Below are 24,450 nucleotides of genomic sequence, written 5' to 3' on the forward strand. Positions count from 1 at the left end.
AATACATGTATCACTAGCTACTTTAAACTATGCCACTTTGTTTACATACTCATCTCATACTATACTCGATACCATCTACTGCATCTTGCCTATGCCGCTCTGTACCATCACTCATTCATATATCTTTATGTACATATTCTTTATCGCTTTACACTTGTGTGTATAAGGTAGTAGTTTTGGAATTGTTAGTTAGATTACTCGTTGGTTATTACTGCATTGTCGGAACTAGAAGCACAAGCATTTCCCTACACTCGCATTAACATCTGCTAACCATGTGTATGTGACAAATAAATTTGATTTGATTTTGATTTGGCGTTCATAATGGAGGTGGATCCGTCCGAGGCTGGGATAGGAGCCGTTCTCTCTCAGCGCTCGCGTACGCCACCGAAGCTCCGCCCCTGTGCCTTTTTCTCAAGGAAATTGAGCAGGCGTTACGTCCAGAGCCTGCTCCCCTCCAGTGTCCCGTTGGGTGTCTGTACATTCCGTCTGCTGTCTGTGATCGGCTGATCTATTGGGCCCCACACGTCCCCTTCTTCTGGTCATCCAGGCATCGATCGGACAGTGCGCTGTCTGAGTGGGAAGTACTGGTGGCCCACTTTAGCTATGGACGTGTGGGTTTATGTTTCCTCTTGCTCGGTGTGCGCTCAGTTTAAGGCTCCTAGACACCTGCCCAGAGGTAAGCTACACCTCTTACCTGTTCCACAACAGCCATAGTCGCACTTGTCGATCGATTTCCTGACCGATCTCCCCATCACAGGGAAACACCATGATCCTGGTTGTTGTGGATCGTTTCTCTAAGTCCTGTCGTCTCCTTCCTCTGCCCGGTCTCCCTATGGCCCTACAGACTGTGGAGGCCTTGTTTATGCACGTCTTCCGGCACTACGGGGTGCCTGAGGATATTATGTTTGATCGAGGGTCAGGAGGGTGTTCATGGAATGTCTGGTGGTCCCAATCAGCCTTACCTCGGGTTTTCACCCCGAGAGTAACCGGCACATGGAGAGAGTTAACCAGGATGTGGGTAGGTTTCTGAGGTCTTATTGCCAGGACTGGCCGGGGGAGTGGGCAGCGTTTGTGCCCTGGGTAGAGATTGACCAGAACTCGCTCCGCCACTCCTCCACTAACCTCTCCCCCTTCCAGTGTGTACTGGGGTATCAGCCGGTTCTAGCTCCTTGGCATCAGTCAGACCGAGGCTCCTGCGGAGGAGACATGGGACGTCACTCATGTTCACCTTAAGCTCGCCGTGCTGTGCCAGAAAGCCAGCGCATACAGTCAACGCAATGAGGCCGGGTCTGGCTCTCGACCCGAAACCTGCCCCTCCGCCTGCCCTGTCGGAAGCTGGGTCCGCGGTTTGTGGGGCATTTAAAGTCCTGAGGAGATTGAACGAGGTGAGTTATAGGTTACAGATTACTCCCGATTACCGTATTATATTTATATATATATGCTATATATGCTTCTACACCTGCATTGCTTGCTGTTTGGGGTTTTAGGCTGGGTTTCTGTACAGCACTTTGAGATATCAGCTGATGTACGAAGGGCTATATAAATAAAATTTGATTGATTGATTGATTAACCCCTCATTCCATGTGTCTCTCCTCATGCCGGAGGTGGCTGGCCCGCTCCAGGAGTCTGAGGTGCGGGAGGTTCCTCCACCCCCTCTGGACATTGAGGGTGTCCCGGCGTACTACGTTCGATCCATACTGGATTCGAGGCATCAGGCAAGGGGCCTTCAGGACCTCGAGGACTGGGAGGGGTACAAATGCTGGGTTCCGGTGGAGGACCTGTTGGACACTTCAATGCTGCGGGAGTTCCACTGTCTCCGTCCGGATTGCCCTGCACCTCGCCCTCTGGGTCATCCTCGAGGCCGGTGTCGGCGCACTGCTGGAGCCACGCGTCAAGGGTGGAGTACTGTCACGACTTCCATTGAAGTCAGTTCCTCTCCTTGTTCGGGCAGGGCGGTTGGCGTCACTGGTCTTCTAGCCATCGTCGATCCACTTTTCATTTTCCATTTGTTTTGTCTTGTTTTCCTACTCACCTGGTTCTCATTTCCCTCATTAAGTGTTGTGTTTTTAACCCTCTGTTCCCCCCATGTCTTTGTGTGGAATTGTTTGTAAGTGCTTGTGCACATGTTTACTGGTGCGCGTCGGGTTTTGTACCCATGTAGGTTATTTCTTTATGCCGTTGGTTTTGAAATTAAACTGCTCCGGCTATTACCTAGGTCTGCTCTCCTGCGTCTGCCTTCACTGCCACCAGCCGATATGACGGCTTGGTAGACAAAGGAAAGGGGTTGTGACTGAGAAGAAGTGGGAAAGACAAAATGGATTCACTACACACAGTTGATAATTGTATAATGCTTTGCACATCCTTTGCACATCCTTAATCCTTTGCAGATGAATGGCCGCTCTTTCGAGAATAATTGCAATGTATAAATAAGTGCCCGCATGTCGTTGTTGTCTTCTCTGTTGGAATCGCCTGTACGTCTGCTGGAGATTCAGTTCATCAGAGAGACTCTGGTTAACTTCCCCAGAAGTCACAATGTCCTTTGTGGTTGTAGCTTTCTCGGCAGCTCTGGATAGTGTCTGTTGTAATGGATGCATCAGGCCTGAAGATGGTCGTTGCATAGAATAGATGTTTCCGCGGTTGTTGGTATTCTAGTACTAGACTTACGTCATTTCTAGCTGCAGACTAGTAATTATACGTCTCAGATTTGATTTTATTCTATAGTGGTCGACAGTCTCAGAGTTTAACCCTTTCCAGCCGTGTAGCCAAAACTACAGCTGTATGGTCTCCATGGCCTATAGAATTGTAGCCATTCCAACGTGGAGACTCTGTCCCGGCGTTCTCTGACTTAATGTATATTTTGTAGGAAGTGAGTTTTATACTGTGTGGAAGAAGGGGCGGTTCTATGATGCCTAATGTGATGTCTGGGCTCACCGGGGTGGGGCCACTGACTAGTTAATCTTTATATGAAAATCCATACTCTCATTTAGAAGGTTAACATTACATCTTTAATCACACACGTTTCACAATATTTAGACATCAACCTGACAGCTGGGAAATGTACACTTTAAGAGATAGAGTTGTGTTTTTCCTGTCCTTCATGAGATCACCAAATGAAACACATTCATCATGACTGTCCCTTAAGTGTCCACGGACCACTCCCACATTCTCAAAAGTAGATAAACTGTTTAATTATTCAAATGTTTGATATCCAAGGATCTCTCTGTGTTCCACAGTTTACATTCTAATCTCGGCACAACAGAGAATAGGGGCAGCGTATTTTATGACCGACCATAAAACATTTGACTTCCCGCTCTCCCCCTCTATGAGAGAGGGAGCATGGTGTAGAGCGGAACCCCCTGTAATCTGAGAGTTATGACACCACCTGACACCACTGACTGACCACTATACCAGCTGCACTGCGATGGCAATAACAATCTAAAGTAATTTAGACCTTCCATTGTCCATTTCTATCTGTTACCATGACAGTAATTAAGACATTGAAATTGTATTCCTCAATAATAAAAAAATGAAGTAACAATATAAAATAGTTGTTAAAGTTGTCTGTCAATATTCTGTTTTTTAGTTTATTCACTGCTGTGTTTACCACAAGTAAGAGCACATCCATTTTTTGGGATTGTTTTATTACATCACTGTGTTGGTGTCTCAGTGGTAAAACAGTACTGCTTGTCATTTAGTGCTCCAGGTCTAAACCTCTTTCATCTGGTTGTTAATGTCGGTGGGGTATTGATTAACAGAAACGGTATCAATAATTAACTGAAGACAATAAAAATCCCACGTCCTCTGTCACAATGCGAACCCTTCAGCCTAATTTACATTCCTTAAAGGATTGCTGGGCTGGAAAAGATCCAATGAGTTCACTGTGGCTTTCTGTGGAAAAACAGCACACGATAAAGTAACAGCAGCTTTTTCAACCTTGTTTTAACTTCAGCGTATATCAGTTTATTGTACGATTAATGCTAGTTTCCGCTGGTTGAAACCAGTGGTTGAATGTCTCTGGTGATTCTGTGTTTTGCAAGATGCTATTTACCTTTGACTCTCACTTTTCTTTCACTTCTATCTTTTGAACCTGCTCTGGCACAATTTAGTGCTAATACAATGTGGGTCTGTATTGATCTTTGTTTTTACCGCTCTCTCTTCCCCTGTGTCAAAAGGCCTGTGTATTCATAGATGTTTTGTTTCTTACAAATGGAGATTAAGACAGAGTATGAGGAGTATTCCTTTTCCCTCCCACTCATTCTTCATTCCCCTGTTCCACGCTCCTCTGCCCTCCCCTTAATTTCCCCCCTCCATCTCTTCTTTTTTTCCTAGCCCCGTCTACTTCAACCTCTCTGAGTTCCTGCACTTTTCCCCCTCCCTCCCTCCTTCCCACCCACCCATCCCTCCTACTCGGTTCTACCCCGTCTTCCTCTACCTGGTGTGATAGGAGGTGCCTCTGGGGTCTGGTTAATGATCCAACATTGGAGCTGCTGAGCAGACAGACAGATAAGGAGAGACAGGGGGAGTGGAAGAAAGGGAGAGAGAGAGAAGTAAGAGCACGAGGCATGGGGGGAGCCAGGTGAGATCAGAGAGAGGAGAGTGAGGGAGAGGAAAGATAAAGGATTAGGTGATAGTAGTCAGCGTGTTAGTGCCTGTACAGGTGAGTGGACTCTGAATAGGATTTCCCTTCAAGCTACAGGTGGAGAAGGCCTGATACAGGACCAACACAACACTTATCCTTAGCTGGATTTACAGAGTGCTGGAGGAAGGTCTTGAACATCATGTGAAGATCCATGTGGTCACCCTAGCAGCTACACAGACTCACCCTCCGTCCTACCCCTCCTCTCTTCACAGACTACAGGTGAGTCTAACTTTAGTCTTTCCCCCGTGGCATCAATGTATTTGTGCCAAAATGAGACCTGTTGGAGCAACATCAGAACCCAGTTGCAACTAAATGCATCTAGTTTTAATGGGCTCAGGTTGTGACTGTAGTGACTGGCTTGGGGGCCAGTATACTTTTTAAACATGACTGACATACACTTCACACCAATGAATTCATATTTTCCATTTAGAAATTAAATAGTTGTGTCTATAATTACAGAGTGGAAAATGTAGTCTCTTTATCTACTTTATTATGGTTAGTTGTTTGCTGGGTGACTTTACAATCACTGTAATACCATTGTCTAATCTCTGCCCTGTCCAATGTTCAGGGTGAAGTAAAGGTAATTGGGGTCACGTGAAGAGCGGGCGCTAGGCAGTGCGAGATGGCATCGGAGGAGATGTCTGCCATTTCACAGGCTCTGAACCAATTGTGCTATTGTGTGTGCTTTGTCACATTATTTGTAACTTATTTTGTACATAATGTTTCTGCTACCGTCTCCTTTGACCGAAAAGAGCTCCTGGATATCAGTACAGCGATTACTCACCTTGTACTGGACGAAGATTTTTTCTTTAACGAGTCGGACGGAAAGGATTTACTCAGACACCTGACAAGGCCCAAATCACCTTCATTCGCAAGAGACCGATATATTGGGGATGTAAGTCGGGGTGCCTTGTAAGGATCCCACAGCGAGTGGGTAATCCACCTCCACCATCAGTCCTATTTGCCAATGTGCAACCATTGGATAATAAGTGGATGAGCTCCGATCAAGACTATCCTACCAACGGGACATTAAAAAACTGTAATATCTTATGTTTCACTGGGTCATGGCTGAACAATGACATGGATAACATACAGCTGGCTGGGTTTTCGGTGCATCAGGCAAGATAGATGAGGAAGTACAGTTCCCGCTCAGCCCAGTCAAAACTGTTCGCTGCTCTGGCTCCCCAATGGTGGAACACACTCCCTCACGACGCCAGGACAGCGGAGTCAATCACCACCTTCCGGAGACACCTGAAACCCCACCTCTTTAAGGAATACCTAGGATAGGATAAAGTAATCCTTCTCACCCCCCCCCCCCCTAAAAGATTTAGATGCACTATTGTAAAGTGGCTGTTCCACTGGATGTCATAAGGTGAATGCACCAATTTGTAAGTCGCTCTGGATAAGAATGTCTGCTAAATGACTTAAATGTAAATGTAATAGAACAGCTGCCTCTGGGAAGACAAGGACTGGAGGTCTGTCTATTTGTCAATAACAGCTGGTGCACGAAATCTAATATTAATTAAGGAAGTCTCAAGGTTTTGCTCGCCTGAGGTAGAGAATCTTTTAATCCGTTTTAACTCAAGTCTATCAGCATATTACGTGCACAACCAGAGGAAAAATAACTCTAGACCACAATAAACTCCACACAAGATCTCCCTCGCCCTCCATTTGGCAAATCTGACAATAACTTTATCCTCCTGATTCCTGCTTACAATCAAAAACTGAATCAAATTGTATTTGTCACATGCGCTGAATACAACAGGCAGACCTTACAGTGAAATGCTTACTTACAAGCTCTTAACCAACAATGCAGCTAAGAAAATACCTAAAAAAATGAAGAGATAAGAATAATAAATTATTAAAGAGCAGAACCAAATAACAATAGCAGTGCTATATACAGGGGGTACCGGTACAGAGTCAATGTGCGGGGGCACCGGTGTTGAGGTAATATGTACATGTAGGGAGAGTTATTAAAGTGACTATCCATAGATAACAGCAGAGAGTAGCACCAGTGTTCCAGAGGGGGCTGGGGGCTGTCTCATCATTGTCAGTGATCAGGCCTACCACTGTTGTGTCAAATCAAATCAAATCAAATCAAATCAAATCAAATTTTATTTGTCACATACACATGGTTAGCAGATGTTAAATGCGAGTGTAGCGAAATGCTTGTGCTTCTAGTTCCGACAATGCAGTGATAACCAACAAGTAATCTAACTAACAATTCCAAAACTACTGTCTTATACACAGTGTAAGGGGATAAGGAATATGTACATAAGGATATATGAATGAGTGATGGTACAGAGCAGCATACAGTAGATGGTATCGAGTACAGTATATACATATGAGATGAGTGTGTAGACAAAGTAAACAAAGTGGCATAGTTAAAGTGGCTAGTGATACATGTGTTACATAAGGATGCAGTCGATGATGTAGAGTACAGTATATACATATGCATATGAGATGAATAATGTAGGGTAAGTAACATTATATAAGGTAGCATTGTTTAAAGTGGCTAGTGATATATTTACATAATTCCCATCAATTCCCATTATTAAAATGGCTGGAGTTGGGTCAGTGTCAATGACAGTGTGTTGGCAGCAGCCACTCACTGTTAGTGGTGGCTGTTTAACAGTCTGATGGCCTTGAGATAGAAGCTGTTTTTCAGTCTCTCGGTCCCAGCTTTGATGCACCTGTATTGACCTCGCCTTCTGGATGATAGCGGGGTGAACAGGCAGTGGTTCGGGTGGTTGATGTCCTTGATGATCTTTATGGCCTTCCTGTAACAACGGGTGGTGTAGGTGTCCTGGAGGGCAGGTAGTTTGCCCCCGGTGATGCGTTGTGCAGTCCTCACTACCCTCTGGAGAGCCTTACGGTTGAGGGCGGAGCAGTTGCCGTACCAGGCGGTGATACAGTCCGCCAGGATGCTCTCGATTGTGCATCTGTAGAAGTTTGTGAGTGCTTTTGGTGACAAGCCGAATTTCTTCAGCCTCCTGAGGTTGAATAGGCGCTGCTGCGCCTTCTTCACGACGCTGTCTGTGTGAGTGGACCAATTCAGTTTGTCTGTGATGTGTATGCCGAGGAACTTAAACTAGCTACCCTCTCCACTACTGTTCCATCGATGTGGATAGGGGGTGTTCCCTCTGCTGTTTCCTGAAGTCCACAATCATCTCCTTAGTTTTGTTGACGTTGAGTGTGGTTATTTTCCTGACACCACACTTCGAGGGCCCTCACCTCCTCCCTGTAGGCCGTCTCGTCGTTGTTGGTAATCAAGCCTACCACTGTTGTGTCGTCCGCAAACTTGATGATTGAGTTGGAGGCGTGCGTGGCCACGCAGTCGTGGGTGAACAGGGAGTACAGGAGAGGGCTCAGAACGCACCCTTGTGGGGCCCCGTGTTGAGGATCAGCGGGGAGGAGATGTTGTTGCCTACCCTCACCACCTGGGGGCGGCCCGTCAGGAAGTCCAGTACCCAGTTGCACAGGGCGGGGTCGAGACCCAGGGTCTCGAGCTTGATGACGAGCTTGGAGGGTACTATGGTGTTGAATGCCGAGCTGTAGTCGATGAACAGCATTCTCACATAGGTATTCCTCTTGTCCAGGTGGGTTAGGGCAGTGTGCAGTGTGGTTGAGATTGCATCGTCTGTGGACCTATTTGGGCGGTAAGCAAATTGGAGTGGGTCTAGGGTGTCAGGTAGGGTGGAGGTGATATGGTCCTTGACTAGTCTCTCAAAGCACTTCATGATGACGGAAGTGAGTGCTACGGGGCGGTAGTCGTTTAGCTCAGTTACCTTAGCTTTCTTGGGAACAGGAACAATGGTGGCCCTCTTGAAGCATGTGGGAACAGCAGACTGGTATAGGGATTGATTGAATATGTCCGTAAACACACCGGCCAGCTGGTCTGCGCATGCTCTGAGGGCGCGGCTGGGGATGCCGTCTGGGCCTGCAGCCTTGCGAGGGTTAACACGTTTAGATGTCTTACTCACCTCGGCTGCAGTGAAGGAGAGACCGCATGTTTCCGTTGCAGGCCGTGTCAGTGGCACTGTATTGTCCTCAAAGCGGGCAAAAAGTTATTTAGTCTGCCTGGGAGCAAGACATCCTGGTCCGTGACTGGGCTGGATTTCATCTTGTAGTCCGTGATTGACTGTAGACCCTGCCACATGCCTCTTGTGTCTGAGCCGTTGAATTGAGATTCCACTTTGTCTCTGTACTGACGCTTAGCTTGTTTAATAGCCTTGCGGAGGGAATAGCTGCACTGTTTGTATTCAGTCATGTTGCCAGACACCTTGCCCTGATTAAAAGCAGTGGTTCGCGCTTTCAGTTTCACTCGAATGCTGCCATCAATCCACGGTTTCTGGTTAGGGAATGTTTTTATCGTTGCTATGGGAACGACATCTTCGACGCACGTTCTAATGAACTCGCACACCGAATCAGCGTATTTGTCAATATTCCCATCTGACGCAATACGAAACATGTCCCAGTCCACGTGATGGAAGCAGTCTTGGAGTGTAGAGTCAGCTTGGTCTGACCAGCGTTGGACAGACCTCAGCGTGGGAGCCTCTTGTTTTAATTTCTGCCTGTAGGCAGGGATCAGCAAAATGGAGTCGTGGTCAGCTTTTCCGAAAGGGGGCGGGGCAGGGCCTTATATGCGTCGCGGAAGTTAGAGTAACAATGATCCAAGGTTTTACCACCCTGGTTGCGCAATCGATATGCTGATAAAATTTAGGGAGTCTTGTTTTCAGATTGGCTTTGTTAAAATCCCCAGCTACAATGAATGCAACCTCCGGATAAATGTTTTCCAGTTTGCAAAGAGTTAAATAAAGTTCGTTCAGAGCCATCGATGTGTCTGCTTGGGGGATATATACGGCTGTGATTATAATCGAAGAGAATTCTCTTGGAAGATAATGCGGTCTACATTTGATTGTGAGGAATTCTAAATCAGGTGAACAGAAGGATTTGAGTTCCTGTATGTTTCCTTCATCACACCATGTCCCGTTAGTCATGAGGCATACGCCCCCGCCACTCTTCTTACCAGAGAGATGTTTGTTTCTGTCCGCGCGATGCGTGGAGAAACCCGTTGGCTGCACCGCCCTGGATAGCGTCTTCCCAGTAAGCCATGTTTCCGTAAAGCAAAGAACGTTACAGTCTCTGATGTCCCTCTGGAATGCCACCCTTGCTCGGATTTCATCAACCTTGTTGTCGAGAGACTGGACATTGGCAAGAAGAATACTGGGAAGTGGTGTGCGATGTGCCCTTTTTCGGAGTCTGACCAGAACACCGCCGCGTTTCCCTCTTTTTCGTAGTCGTTTCCTTGGGTCGCTGCAAGCGATCCATTCCGTTGTCCTGTTTGTAAGGCAGAACACAGGATCCGCGTCGCGGAAAACATATTCTTGGTCGTACTGATGGTGAGTTGACGCTGATCTTATATTCAGTAGTTCTTCTCGACTGTATGTAATGAAACCTAAGATGACCTGGGGTACTAATGTAAGAAATAACACGTAAAAAAACAAAAAACTGCATAGTTTCCTAGGAACGCGAGCGAGGCGGCCATCTCAGTCGGCGCCGGAAGTTCTGTAGCAAACGTAATGATGGTGTTGGAGTTCTGCCTGGCCATGCAGTCATAAGTGAACAAGGAGTACATGAGGGGACTGAGCTTGCACCCCTGAGGGGCTCCCGTGTTGAGGGTCAGCGTGGCAGATGTGTTGTTACCTAGTCTTACCACCTGGGGGCGACCCGTCAGGAAGTCCAGGATCCAGTTGCAGAGGGAGGTGTTTTGTCCCAGGGTCCTTAGCTTAGTGATGAGCTGTATGGGCACTATGGTGTTGAAAGATGAGCTATAGTCAATGAATAGCATTCTCACATGTGTTCCTTTCTTCCAGGTGTGAAAAGTGTAGAGTGCAATAGAGATTGCATCATATGTGGATCAGTTGGTGCAGTATGCAAATTGGAGTGGGTCTAGGGTTTCTTTGATAATGGTGTTTGATGTGAACCATGTAGAGGAAAAATAAATGCACACCTATTTACGTGAGGTGCTTGCTAGCGGAGTGGAAAGCTTGCAAAAAAGGAGAGACCTTGGATCTGTTGGGACAGTATGTGGGTCTAGGGTGTCCAAGAGGATGCTGTTGATGTGAGCCATGACCAGCCTTTCAAAGCATGTCATTGCTACAGACGTGAGTGCTACGGGTCGATAGTCATTTAAGCGTGTTCCCTTAGTGTTCTTGAGCACAGGGACTATGGTGGTCTGCTTGAAACATGTTGGTATTACAGACTCAGACAGGGAGAGGTTGAAAATGTCAGTAAAGACACTTGCCAGTTGGTCCGCGCATGCTTGGAGTGTACGTCCTGGTAGTCCGTCTGGCTGCAGAGAGCGAGATCCCACAGCCGTCCTAAACAGCTGATGCTCTCATGCATGTTTCAGTGTTACTTGCCTCGAAGCAAGCATAGAAGTAATTTAGCTCATCTGGTAGGCTCGTGTCACTGGGCAGCTTACGGCTGTGCTTCCCTTTGTAGTCTATTATAGTTTGCAACCCCTGCCACATCCGACTAGCATCGGAGCCGGTGTAGTAAGATTCGACCTTAGTTCTGTATTGGCACTTTACCCCTTTGATGGTTCTTCGGAGGGCATAGCGGGATTTCTTATAAGCTTCCGGGTCAGATTCCAGCTCCTTGAAAACCGCAGCTCTACCCTTTAGCTCAGTGTGAATGTTGCCTATAATCCATGGGTTCTGGTTGGGATATGTACGTACAGTCACTGTGGGGACGACATCCTTGATGCACTTACATTTACATTTACATTTAAGTCATTTAGCAGACGCTCTTATCCAGAGCGACTTACAAATTGGTGCATTCACCTTATGACATCCAGTGGAACAGCCACTTTACAATAGTGCATCTAAATCTTTTAAGGGGGGTGAGAAGGATTACTTTATCCTATCCTAGGTATTCCTTAAAGAGGTGGAGTTTCAGGTGTCTCCGGAAGGTGGTGATTGACTCTGCTGTCCTGGCGTCGTGAGGGAGTGTGTTCCACCATTGGGGAGCCAGAGCAGCGAACAGTTTTGACTGGGCTGAGCGGGAACTGTACTTCCTCAGTGGTAGGGAGGCGAGCAGGCCAGAGGTGGATGAACGCAGTGCCCTTGTTTGGGTGTAGGGCCTGATCAGAGCCTGGAGGTACTGAGGTGCCGTTCCCCTCACAGCTCCGTAGGCAAGCACCATGGTCTTGTAGCGGATGCGAGCTTCAACTGGAAGCCAGTGGAGAGAGCGGAGGAGCGGGGTGACGTGAGAGAACTTGGGAAGGTTGAACACCAGACGGGCTGCGGCGTTCTGGATGAGTTGTAGGGGTTTAATGGCACAGGCAGGGAGCCCAGCCAACAGCGAGTTGCAGTAATCCAGACGGGAGATGACAAGTGCCTGGATTAGGACCTGCGCCGCTTCCTGTGTGAGGCAGGGTCGTACTCTGCGGATGTTGTAGAGCATGAACCTACAGGAACGGGCCACCGCCTTGATGTTAGTTGAGAACGACAGGGTGTTGTCCAGGATCACGCCAAGGTTCTTAGCGCTCTGGGAGGAGGACACAATGGAGTTGTCAACCGTGATGGCGAGATCATGGAACGGGCAGTCCTTCCCGGGAGGAAGAGCAGCTCCGTCTTGCCGAGGTTCAGCTTGAGGTGGTGATCCGTCATCCACACTGATATGTCTGCCAGACATGCAGAGATGCGATTCGCCACCTGGTCATCAGAAGGGGGAAAGGAGAAGATTAATTGTGTGTCGTCTGCATAGCAATGATAGGAGAGACCATGTGAGGTTATGACAGAGCCAAGTGACTTGGTGTATAGCGAGAATAGGAGAGGGCCTAGAACAGAGCCCTGGGGGACAACAGTGGTGAGAGCGCGTGGTGAGGAGACAGATTCTCGCCACGCCACCTGGTAGGAGCGACCTGTCAGGTAGGACGCAATCCAAGCGTGGGCCGCGCCGGAGATGCCCAACTCGGAGAGGGTGGAGAGGAGGATCTGATGGTTCACAGTATCGAAGGCAGCCGATAGGTCTAGAAGGATGAGAGCAGAGGAGAGAGAGTTAGCTTTAGCAGTGCGGAGCGCCTCCGTGATACAGAGAAGAGCACTTATTGATAAAGCCAGTGACTGATGTGATGTACTCCTCAATGCCATCGGAAGAATCCCGGAACATATTCCACTCTGTGCTAGCAAAACAGTCCTATAGTTTAGCATCTGCTTCATCTGACCACTTTTTTATAGACCGAGTCACTGGTGCTTCCTGCTTTAATTTATGCTCGTAAACTGGAATCAGGAGGATAGAATTATGGTCAGATTTGCCAAATGGATGGTGAGCGAGAGCTTTGTGCGGAGTAAAGGTGGTCTAGAATTGGTTGTACATTTGGTTTAAATGTACAACCCCCCCATGCTGAAAGAAATTAGGTCAAATTGATTTAAAGTGCATTAAAGTCCCCGGCCACTAGGATCGCCGCCTCTGGATGAACGTTTGCCTGTTTGCTTATGGCGGTATACAGCTCATTGAGTGTGGTTTTAGTGCCAGCATCGGTCTGTGATGGTATGTCCACGGTGATGAAAAATACAGATGAAAACTCTCGAGGAAGATAAGCTGGAGACCACACTAACTCAGGCGAGCAAAACCTCAAGACTTAGATATCGTGCACCAACTGTTGTTTAAATGCATTGGCCTCCGTCCCATGTCTTACCAGAGGCTGCTGTTCTGTCCTGCCTTAGAGTGTATTACCCTCTAGCTGTATGTTATTCATGTCGTCGTTCAGCCACGACTCTGTGAAACATAAGATATTACAGTTTTTAATGTTCCGTTGGTAGGATAAATGTGCTTTCAGTTCATCCCATTTATTTGCAAGTGATTGAACATTAGCTAACAGGACGGAAGGCAAGGGCAGATTAGCCACTCGTTGCCTTATCCTCATAAGAGACGGTAGCAACAACATTATGTATAAAACAAGTTATGAACAAAGCAAAAAACCCATCAAAGTAGGTTGGTTAAGAGCCGAAAATATGGCACCCTTCTCCTCCAGCGCCACCATCAAACAAGAAGTAACCAGTGACTTGCTCAATACGGAAGTGGTCAGTTGACACAGATGTTAAGCTACAGGTCTATTTTGCTAGCACAGACCGGAAAATGTTCTGGGAATCTTCTGATGGCATTGACGAGTACACAACATCTGTCACTGGCTTCATCAATAAGTGCATCGATGATGTCGTCCCCACAGTTACCGTACGTACATAGCACAACCAGAAGCCATGGATTACAGGCAACATCCGCACTGACCTAAAGGGTAGAGCTGCCGCTTTTAAGGAGCGGGACTCTAACCCAAATGCTTATAAGAATTCCCACTATGCTCTTCACTATGTCCTCCGACTGCCCTTAAACAAGCAAAGCGCCAATACAGGACTAAGATTGAATTGTACAACACTGGCTCTGACGCTCGTTGGATGTGGTAGGGCTTGCAAACTATTAAGGACTACAACAGGAAGCACAGCCGTAAGCTTCCCAGTGACACGAGCCTACCAGGCGAGCACAATTACTTCTATGCTCGCTTCGAGGCAAGCAACACTGAAGCCTGCATGAGAACATCAGCTGTTTAGGACGATGATCTCGCTCTCCATAGCCGATGGGAGTAAGAGCTTTAAACAGGTCAACATACACCAGGCCGCAGGGCCAGACGGATTAACGGTACATGTACTCCGAGCATGCGCTGACCAACTGGCCAAGTGTCTTCGCTGACATTTTCAACCTCTCCCTGAACGAGTCTGTAAAAGCAACATGTTTCAAGCAGACCACCATAGTCCCTGCTCAAGAACACTAAGGTAACCTGCCTAAATTACTACCAACCCGTAGCACTCACGTCTGTAGCAATGAAATGCTTTGAAAGGCTGGTCATGGCTCAGCGTTCAACACCATAGTGCCCTCAAAGCTCATCACTAAGCTAAGGACCCTGGGACTAAACAACACCCTCTGATACTGGATCAGGGTTGTGTGCTTAGTCCCCCCTCTATACTCTCTGTTCACCCATGGCCAAGCACGACTTCAACACCATCATTATTAAGTTTGACAAAGATGAGACAGCCTATAGAGAGGAGGTCAGAGACCTGGCCGTGTGGTGCCAGGACAACAACCTCTCCTTCAACGTGATCAAGACAAAGAAGATGATTGTGGACTACTGGAAAAGGATGACCGAGGGTTGTAGTGGAGCAGGTTGAGAGCTTCAAGTTCCTTGGTGTCCACATCACCAAACATTGTTCAAACATACCAAGACAGTCGTGAAGAGGGCAACGCCTAATACAACGCCTAATACCCATCAGGAGACTGAAAAGATTTGGCAAGGGTCCTCAGATGGGAGACAACAAAGTGTGTTTCAAAAATCGTCAAAGACCAAGTATTTTAACCTAAAGCATTTAATAGAGATATTTATAGTACAATATTATGGGGAATGGGAATGAGAGGGCTACTTACACAGTGTTGGACAGAGATCACAGCAGGGATTTAATGAGGGTATGATGCATGAGTTGAGGTGTTCAGAGGCTTGACCAGAGCAGAACAGGATTTGACTGGGAAAACAAAAAACAATAACACCCTACAGAGTTAGACAAAAGAGCTATGAATGAGTTAGTCCAAGCAAGGAGTAAAATCATTGATGTTTAATAATGTGATTGTTTGTGTAAAATTGATAAGGCTACTCAAAGTGCTTGGAGAGGAAACATTCAATGTGCCAGTGGATGAGCTGGCACGTGAGACATGGTTTAAATTCAGGTAATGAGAGAGTTGACAATGGTAGTGGAGTGGTCATCGCCTCTTAATCAAGGAACAGGAAGGGACTTGGCTGTTAATGAAATAGCGGATACATTCCATTATAGCTATGCCATCATAGGTTTGGACAACACATTTCTCTATGAAGTCAAACACAGCCTGAGCATCTCACCCACTTCAAAGTAGGCCAAGAAACATTCCTGAATAAAGCCCTGATTATCCACATACCTGACGATAACAGACAACTGCAAGCAGACTGGTGGCACCATAGGTCCCAGAGTGGTGGGGCAGTTTTTACCCCCTAGGTCCTCAAGTTGTTCCTTATAAGTTAACCTAACTAGGAAAACTCTGAACCCTTTAAGGTATGACAGTGATTAATCAGTTGTAAAAAGGTTTCATATGGGCTGTGATGGGACCAGTTTTTCCTAATCAGGTCAAATGGTTTTAAAAAACTCCTGACTCTGGGGCGATGAAAGCCCTGTCAAACTGCAGCTTCCTTATATTTGTTCATATAAATTATATTTAGACCAGATTAGGAGGGGGATTTCCTCTACCCAGACACATAGACAACAGAACTCACAGGGCTGAGCTTGCTTAATGCATGTTTGCATCATGCAGGCCTATGCAACTGTTGGCCTTATAAAACATTTACTCACATCTGTCATCACGATTATGTTGACTGATTAATTTTGGATTGAAAACACATAGGCAGCCAGCCCAATTTTGAATATAAACTACATTTGATCACATTCACATTTTCTAAAATTTTACTCAATTATTTGGTGACATATGAATATATTTAGTATAGTTGTATCTAAAAATGATAACTTTTTTAATCATTCTAATGTTGATATTTTTAGGAAATTTAACTGAGGAGAATGGTCCTCCCCTTCCTCTGTGGATTCTCCACTGGTCTACATCTGTTGTATTCAGCGCATGTGACAGATAAAACTTGATTTGATTTGATGGGGATGTGTGTGCTAGGCTAACCCTGTGATTTGTATGCATGGATGCTAAATGTATGCTCTGTCAACAGAGACCAAAGCAGTTTTTTATTGACTACTAAATTACCCTTCGCAATCAGTGCAATTGTGAACTGATCAGTGTATTTGGGTAGGATTTTTTGTTCACAGCTGTGTGTGTCCCTGCTAGCGTGTGCATGCATACTCATACACATGAATGGCCCAGGGAGATGTACTGTATATGCACAGACACATTCAAGAAAACACAAACAATTAGTGCTCCCATGAGAGAGTGGGTTTGTGTTTAAGACATGCACCAGCCAATTATTCCTACACACACCAAAAGGTGGCTTTGATTTCGGAAACAATTGTCTGATTTATGAGACTGCCAAAAGGTACACAAATATTAGAGTCACAAGTGTTTAAGTGAATATAAACACAACATGACCATATAATTAGGACAGGACTTTACCTTAGTGATAACAGTTTCTATATGCGTTGTCTTCCCAGGGTGTGATGGTATTTACAGTACCTCCTGTTGGTAGCCCATCAGTTGTGTGCATTATTCATGATGACAGTGTAGAGACCTCTCGCTGAATGCTGGCTGTGTGCCAGTTTAATGACAGATGAGGCAGTGGTGTGTGTGCGCGCGAGTGCGTGCGCATATGTGGGTGGGTGCATGTTTTATGCAACTTGTATGAGTACATGGGTCGGCAGGGTAGCCTAGTGGTTAGAGCGTTGGACTAGTAACCGGAAGGTTGCAAGCTCAAACCCCAGAGCTGACAAAGTACAAATCTGCCGTTCTGCCCCTGAACAGGCAGTTAACCCACTGTTCCTAGGCCGTCATTGAAAATAAGAATTTGTTCTTAACTGACTTGCCTAGTTAAATAAAGGTAAAAAGGTGTGCATAAGCACTTACATTTTGTGTGTAAGTCTACATGTTAATTTGTTTTCTCATCCTGTGACTCCTCACACATCCTCTACCCCTGCCCTCAGCCATGGAGTGCCAGGTGGAGGAGCTGAGGCAGCAGCTGGAGAAACAGACCCTAGTCAACCAGGAGCTGCAGAACCACAACAAGGACCTGGGTACAACCACAATCACGACCCTGACCATGATTATGATCACAACCAAGACTACAGCCATAAAATAAACCATAATCTAAACCACAACTATCACAACCAATGGTCTCCTTTCACCTCTAGAAAGAAGACTGCAGGAGACGGAGAAGTTGCTGCAGGAGCTTCAGAGTCATTACCATGACCTGGGTAAAGGGCTAAATGTGACTATGGCAACCCCCTGTGTGACGAACGGCAGCCATTTGTGTCAGATCACTAACCAAAGTGCAGCATTTATATTAACCCCATGTCCTGTGTGTGGTGTGTATCTATTCCAGACTTCCCTGATCAGAGGATCAGTAATGAAGGGGGACTTGTGGTCAGGAAGAGCAGAGTGGCTGTCATGGCCCCTGAGCCAATCCCAGAGGATCAGCAGGAGATCATAAAGACTAAAGTCAAGAAGACCGTCAGGTGATTGGCTAGCGCTATGCATGCAGCATCATGATATGTACAGTATCATGTGTTATGTGACGTCAGTAGAGTATGCTGGTGTGAATATATAGAAAATGTCTCTTTCCACAGTGAGACGAGTCTGATCATCAAGGCCATCCAGAAGAATGACTTCCTGAGTCGCCTTGACGATGAGCAGATAACCATGATGGTGGAGCTCCTGGTGGCCATCGACTTCAAACCAGGAAATGATGTAATCAAGGAGGGCACTGAGGGAGACAGCATGTACATCGTAGCATGTATGTGTGAATTTCTCAACCATATATGGAGAAACACAACGAACATTTCACAAATAAGGGTTGCTATGTCTGCTTACTATTTCCAATAAAATGATAACCCTCACCTCTCAATGTCCCCCCTCTATCTCTCCCTTTAGCGGGTGAGCTCCTTGTCAGTCAATTTCTCAACCATATACGGAGAAACACAACGAACATTTCACAAATAAGGGTTGCTATGTCTGCTTACTATTTCCAATAAAATGATAACCCTCACCTCTCAATGTCCCCCCTCTATCTCTTCCTTTAGCGGGTGAGCTACTTGTCAGTCAAGCAGATTGTAACCTTCGAACCCTGACCTGTGGGGATGTTTTTGGAGAGTTGGCTATTCTGTATAACTGCAAACGCACAGCCACAGTCAAAGGTGAGATGCTATTATAAAATGTGGATATTGAGAAGTACACAATATGGTAACTGTGTACCTTCCTACATTCTGTATTATGCATGTGCTGTACCGAATATTGCTTGTTGTTATGAATGAATTGTCCCCCTCACTCTCATCGTCGTAGCCAAGACAGTGGTGCGTCTGTGGTTTATGGAGAGACAGATGTATAGAACCATCATGACCAACAAGTCCAAGAAGAAACGTGAACAGCTAATGGGCTTCCTAAAAACGTGAGTTAACACACTTAACCTTACAACTTGCACTCTCTTGGTCACACGCACATGCACCCACCCACCCGCACACTCTGCTAATTCTGCTCTGATATGCTTACGTATCAGGTCTCGGACTCTGAAGGCCCTAAATGACAGTCAGCTCTCTAAGATAATTGACTCCATGGAAGAGGTTTGTACTCAGCCATTTGACACACCTCCCCATACTAGATACATTTTCCAGAGCATTAACATCCAAATCCATATGAAATCTGTTCCTTCTTGTAGGTGAAGTACCAGAACAATGATGTCATTGTGCGTGAGGGGGCGGAGGGCAACACGTTCTACATCATTCTCAAAGGAGAGGTACGGGGGACATGTTTGGCGGTTACAGTGATCCAAAGGACAGTTATGACACATAAATGGGCTGCTACACAGTCACTATGGGAGCTCTTTCTAGAGCACCCAGTTAAATTGTGCTGAAGAATTTATTTTAAATCTCTTAATAGTTAAACTAGTGGGAAAAATCTGAGTTTTCTTAATTTACTGTCATCCTAAATTAAGATATTATATTAATTTATATTAAGTTACTTTCCATGATGTGGAAAGTATTTGTTACTACATTACAAAAGCTGACCCCATTGAATTGGGGGGGAATTACACATCCTTTTTACCTCAGATTGTGGATGTGAAAAAAAGTATAGTTTTATTTTATTTTATTTCACTTTATTTAACCGGGTAGGCTAGTTGAGAACAAGTTCTCATTTGCAACTGCGACCTGGCCAAGATTAAGCAAAGCAGTTCGACACATACTGTACAACAACCAGAGTTACACATGGAATAAACAAATGTACAATCATTAATACAGTAGGAAAGTCTATATACAGGGAGTGCAAATGAGGCAGGCTAAGGGACGTAAGGCAATAAATAGGCCATGGTGGCGAAGTAACTACAATATAGCAATTAAACACTAGAATGGTAGAATGTGCAGAAGATGACTGTGCAAGTAGAGATACTGGGATGCAAAGGAGCTAAATAAATACAGTATGGAGATGAAGTAGTTGGATGGGCTATTTACAGATGGGCTATGTAGTAAACATAATAACAAAAGATAAATTGTTTCAAAGATCTTCAATTTTGTGCTGTTGATTTTGTCATAAGCGCTGGGGTCGCAGGACTGCCATGCTGACCATAATGCTTGCGTTGCGTTGCCAGGCACTAAAATAGAGTGTCTGCATTGCCAGGCGCTAAAATAGAAGTTGCTTCTATTTGTGGCTCAGAATGTGTTGCAATTCCTGCCTCTCCCATCTCCTTATTGATTTATGATAGCAGATACCCACATGCCATCTCCTCATTGCTTATTCTCAGGTGGGTGATTGAAAGACGAACTGAGGTCAGTCATCGTCATGGTAACTATGAAAGTTAAATGCCAATCGCCATATATAGTCCAAAGAAGAAAATGTCTGGAAGCAGGAGAGATGACTAGAAACGATTCGGGTTGACTGTTTTATGTGTGGATTAATTGTCGGAGTAGAGGACCTTGTGCATTTCAGGTAAAATAACAACTCAATGTTCATATCTCAAAACAAATTAGCTAGCAAGAGCAAGCTAGCTAAATATGACACATTAGCTAGGAACTGCAAGCTAGCTTGCTAAATTGCCATAAATGTTTAATGCTTTTTTCATTTTTCCTATTTTGTTGCCTTACAACCTGGAATTCAAATGTATTTTGGGGGGGTTTGTATCATTTGATTTACAAAACATGCCTACCACTTTGAAGATGCAAAATATGTTTTATTGTGAAACAAGCAAGAAATAAGACAAAAAAAAACACAAAACTTTGAGTGTGCATAACACTCCTAAAGCCAATACTTTATAGAGCCAGCAACTACAGCTGCAAGTATCTTGGGGTATGTCTCTATAAGCTTGGCACATCTAGCCACGGGGATTTTTTTTTCAAGGAAAAACTGCTCTCACTCCTTCAAGTTGGATGGGTTCCGTGGATGTACAGCAATCTTTAAGTCAAACCAGAGATTCTCAATTGGATTGATTCTGGGCTATGACTAGGCCATTCCAAGACATTTAAATGTTTCCCACTCGAGTGTTGCTTTAGCAGTATGCTGCTGGAAGTTGAACCTCCGTCCCAGTCTCAAATCTCTGGAAGATTGAAACAGGTTTCCCTCGAATTTCCCTGTATTTAACGCCATCTATCATTCCTTAAATTCTGACCAGTTTCCCAGTCCCTGCCGATGAAAAACATCCCCACAGTGAAGCATGGTGGTGGCAGCATCATGCTGTGGTGGTGTTATCGGGGTGATGCGAGGTGTTGGGTTTGCGCCAGATCGAGTGTTTTCCTAGATGGCCAAAAAGTTCAATTTTAGTCTCATCTGACCAGAGTACTTTCTTCCATATGTTTGGAGAGTCTCCCTCATGCCTTTTGGCGAACACCAAACGGGTTTGCTTATTTATTTCTTTAAGCAATGGCTTTTTTTATGGCCACTTCCATAAAGTGCAGCTCTGTGGAGTGTACGGCTTAAAGTGGTCCTATGGACAGATACTCAGATCTCCGCTGTGGAGCTTTGCAGCTCCTTCAGGGTTACCTTTGGTCTCTTTGCTGCCTCTCAGATTAATGCCCTCCTTGCCTGGTCTGTGAGTTTTGGTGGGCGGCCCTCTCTTGGCAGGTTTGTTGTGGTGCCATATTCTTTCCATTTTTCTATAATGGATTTAATGGTCCTCTGCGGATGTTCAAAGTTTCAGATTTTTTTATAACCCAAACCTGATCTGTACTTCTGCACAACTTTGTTCCTGACCTGTTTGGAGAGCTCTTTGGTCTTCATGGTGCCGCTTGCTTGATGGTGCCGCTTGCTTTGTGGTGTTGCAGACTCTGGGGCCTTTCAGAACAGGTGAGTGTATATTTTTGTTTTAAAAATTTTTGAAACATGTTTTTTTTTCCATTTCACTTCACCAATTTGGACTATTTTGTCAATTACATGAAATCCAAATAAAAATCCATTCAAATTACAGGTTGTAATGCAATAAAATAGGAAAAACTCCAAGGGGATGAATACTTTTGCAAGGCATTATATATATTCCATGAAAAATCAGCCGTTTTCAGCTACAATTTACAACAATAATAATGTCTACACTGTATTTTTTATCAATTTGATGTCATCTTAATAAACCAACAATTGCTTTTCTTTCAAAAACAAGGATATTTCTAAGTGACCCCAAACTTTTGAATGTTAGTGTTTATCTGACTAAACTATCAAAACAAGAATTGTAGTTTGAATTCCGTAAAGTGTGTGTGGAAGAGGTGCCTTTTTTTGCAAGCATAAAACACTAACACTACACATCAAAGTATATCTGACCAAATTATGAAAGGCTAACATTGAATTTTTTGTTTGTTGTTGTCTATCAACAATGACAAGCCACAACGGTCTGACAACTTAGATGGAAATTTACAGAGGATAATAGAGGATGATATTGCCACTTCCATTTGCCACATCTTCAATTTAAGCCTACTAGAAAGTGTGTACACTCAGGCCTGTAGGGAAGCAAAAGCCATTCCGCTACCTCTCCCTAGGAATAGTAAAGCCCCCTTTACTGGCTCAAATAGCCGACCAATCAGCCTGTTAACAATCCTTAGTAAAGTTTTTGAAAAAATTGTCTGACCAGATACAATGCTATTTTACAGTAAAAAAAATTGACAACAGACAAACACAGCACTTACAGAAATGACTGATGGTTGACTCAGAGATATTGATGATAAAATGATTGTGGGGGCTGTTTCGTTAGACTTCAGTGTGGCTTTTGACATTATCGATCATAGTCTGCTGCTGGAAAAATGCATGTGTTATGGTTTACACAATACAAATGTATTAATCAATACAAATGATTTATAACTATCCACTTAAATGTTTTCCGCAACAACAACAAAAAATGATGCGAACTGGGCTCGAACCTGAGATTAAAAAACACGATCAATTATAAGTCAATCGCTTTAGCAGTGTGTGCCACCTCGAAGTGATAATGTTAGCTATAGCCTACATAACTGTTGTTTGAAAAATCCATAAGGCTCTATGTTTTTTCAAACAATGTACAACAAACTTTCTTGTAAGGACCTCATTTATATTGTTTCTAAGAGCACACGGGGGTGTTTGAAACAGATACACAAACATGTGGATTTTGTCATATATGCAAACATTTTTAAATGTTGCCTAATGTTAGTGGTAGCTATTTGTATAGTCAAGGATTCACCAGTGCAATATCTCGCGTCACATTTTGTTACAGACCAACAGAACAAGTAAACCTTGAGTTTGTAAATTTAAAATATCTCTCTGGTGGCGAAGGTTGACCTATTTCTTGAAAATCTAAGATCTTTGATGGGCTGGAAGCAGAAGTTGTGCCAGGATGTAATCACTGCCACCTGGTGAGGTTAGCATAGAGCTAACCTCATCATGTTATCTGATGGGAACAGCTTCATGGGGGCGTGTGTGTGTGTGTCTTCCCTCAGGTCAAGGTGACTAAGAAGTTGAATGGGCAGGAGAAACAGATTCGCAAGATGGGCAAAGGGGAGCATTTCGGGGAATTGGCCCTGATACGGTAACCATGGATACATTAGTAGCTAAGGCTATAAATGGACTTCATGTTGTTCATTAAAATGACCCCGGTGTGCAGTAGCTATTAGTTAATGTGGCTGCTCATAAGTGTGGATGTAACCTGCAGTGAAATCCTGAGGACTGCAACATGTACTGCTGTTGGCCCTGTGACCTGCATCTCCATCGATAAGGAGTGAGTCTGAACCAGTAACATTACATTTCTTAATCGATTGGTTGAATGACTAATGGTCTGGTACGTTACACTTCCAGGGTGTTTGAGGAGACGATCCCCATTGAACACCTGGAGCTCCATGATGAGTGAGTACAAAGACACACTTGCCCCTTTTAGCAGTGCCCTTCTCCTCCTAGTTCTATGTTCACCACTTTAGTCTAGTCAAGCTGTGTAACTGTTGTCTGTGTCCCAGCATCAGCTCTATGGTTTTGGATGAGCCAGATGCTCCAGAGAAGACCAGTCCTAGTTCCCATCTGAGACTGAAGGACCTGATCCCCGTACTGTACCAGGAGGGGCGTTACCAGGGAGAACCTGTCACTCTCGGAGTGGGAGGGTTTGGTCGCGTTGAACTGGTATGTGTGTGAGTTTGGTGTTGTAGTTGTGTTTGGCAAGTTAGAGGCTGAAACCAACTGATTAAGTGTTTAATATTTATTAGGATCCCCAAATTGCTGCTACCGATGCAGTGGCTACTCTTCCTGGGGTCCAAACAGGAAACAACACAACATTAAATACATCATATATATAAATACATAGCACTACATTTACATTTCAATGTAGCCATTCATCAGACACTCCCATCCAGAGCGACCCACATCTAGTTAATTCATCTTAAGATAGTCGATACATAATACAATACAACATGCATACAAATGTCTGTGTCTCTTCACAGTCCCTGTCGTGTTCTTCTATCTGGTTTTATTGCTAGCATGAGTTACCTGAGGTGACAGAGTTACATTTAGTCATGGCTCTATTTAATAATGTGTGTTTCCCAGCCTCTATTCTGGACCTGGGGACTGTGAATAGACAG

General features: G+C 44.9%; 1 protein-coding gene across 5 annotated transcripts in view; it reads left to right on the forward strand.

Annotated features, from left to right (window-relative positions):
• Positions 1–4,535: 4,535 nt before the first annotated feature.
• Positions 4,536–24,450, forward strand: part of LOC118398382 (cGMP-dependent protein kinase 1-like) — a 37,094-nt gene continuing 17,179 nt past the window's right edge. Inside the window, exons 1-14 of one of the 5 annotated variants that reach the window (XM_035793658.2) lie at positions 4,536–4,858; positions 5,208–5,219; positions 17,374–17,463; positions 17,581–17,643; positions 17,772–17,904; positions 18,016–18,182; positions 18,469–18,582; positions 18,728–18,833; positions 18,942–19,005; positions 19,101–19,178; positions 23,326–23,414; positions 23,538–23,603; positions 23,681–23,728; positions 23,836–23,995. In XM_035793658.2, the coding sequence (XP_035649551.1) occupies positions 17,376–17,463; positions 17,581–17,643; positions 17,772–17,904; positions 18,016–18,182; positions 18,469–18,582; positions 18,728–18,833; positions 18,942–19,005; positions 19,101–19,178; positions 23,326–23,414; positions 23,538–23,603; positions 23,681–23,728; positions 23,836–23,995 (1,176 nt within the window). In that variant the 5' untranslated portion in view covers positions 4,536–4,858; positions 5,208–5,219; positions 17,374–17,375. Of the gene's footprint in view, positions 4,859–5,207; positions 5,220–5,246; positions 5,317–12,304; positions 14,476–14,516; positions 15,017–17,373; positions 17,464–17,580; positions 17,644–17,771; positions 17,905–18,015; positions 18,183–18,468; positions 18,583–18,727; positions 18,834–18,941; positions 19,006–19,100; positions 19,179–23,325; positions 23,415–23,537; positions 23,604–23,680; positions 23,729–23,835; positions 23,996–24,450 lie in introns of those variants that run through there. The other 4 variants (XM_035793657.2, XM_035793655.2, XM_052470695.1 and 1 more) reach the window with 4 other exon arrangements.

This window comes from Oncorhynchus keta, chromosome 19, assembly GCF_023373465.1.
Source record: "Oncorhynchus keta strain PuntledgeMale-10-30-2019 chromosome 19, Oket_V2, whole genome shotgun sequence".
In the NCBI taxonomy this organism is placed as follows: domain Eukaryota; kingdom Metazoa; phylum Chordata; class Actinopteri; order Salmoniformes; family Salmonidae; genus Oncorhynchus; species Oncorhynchus keta.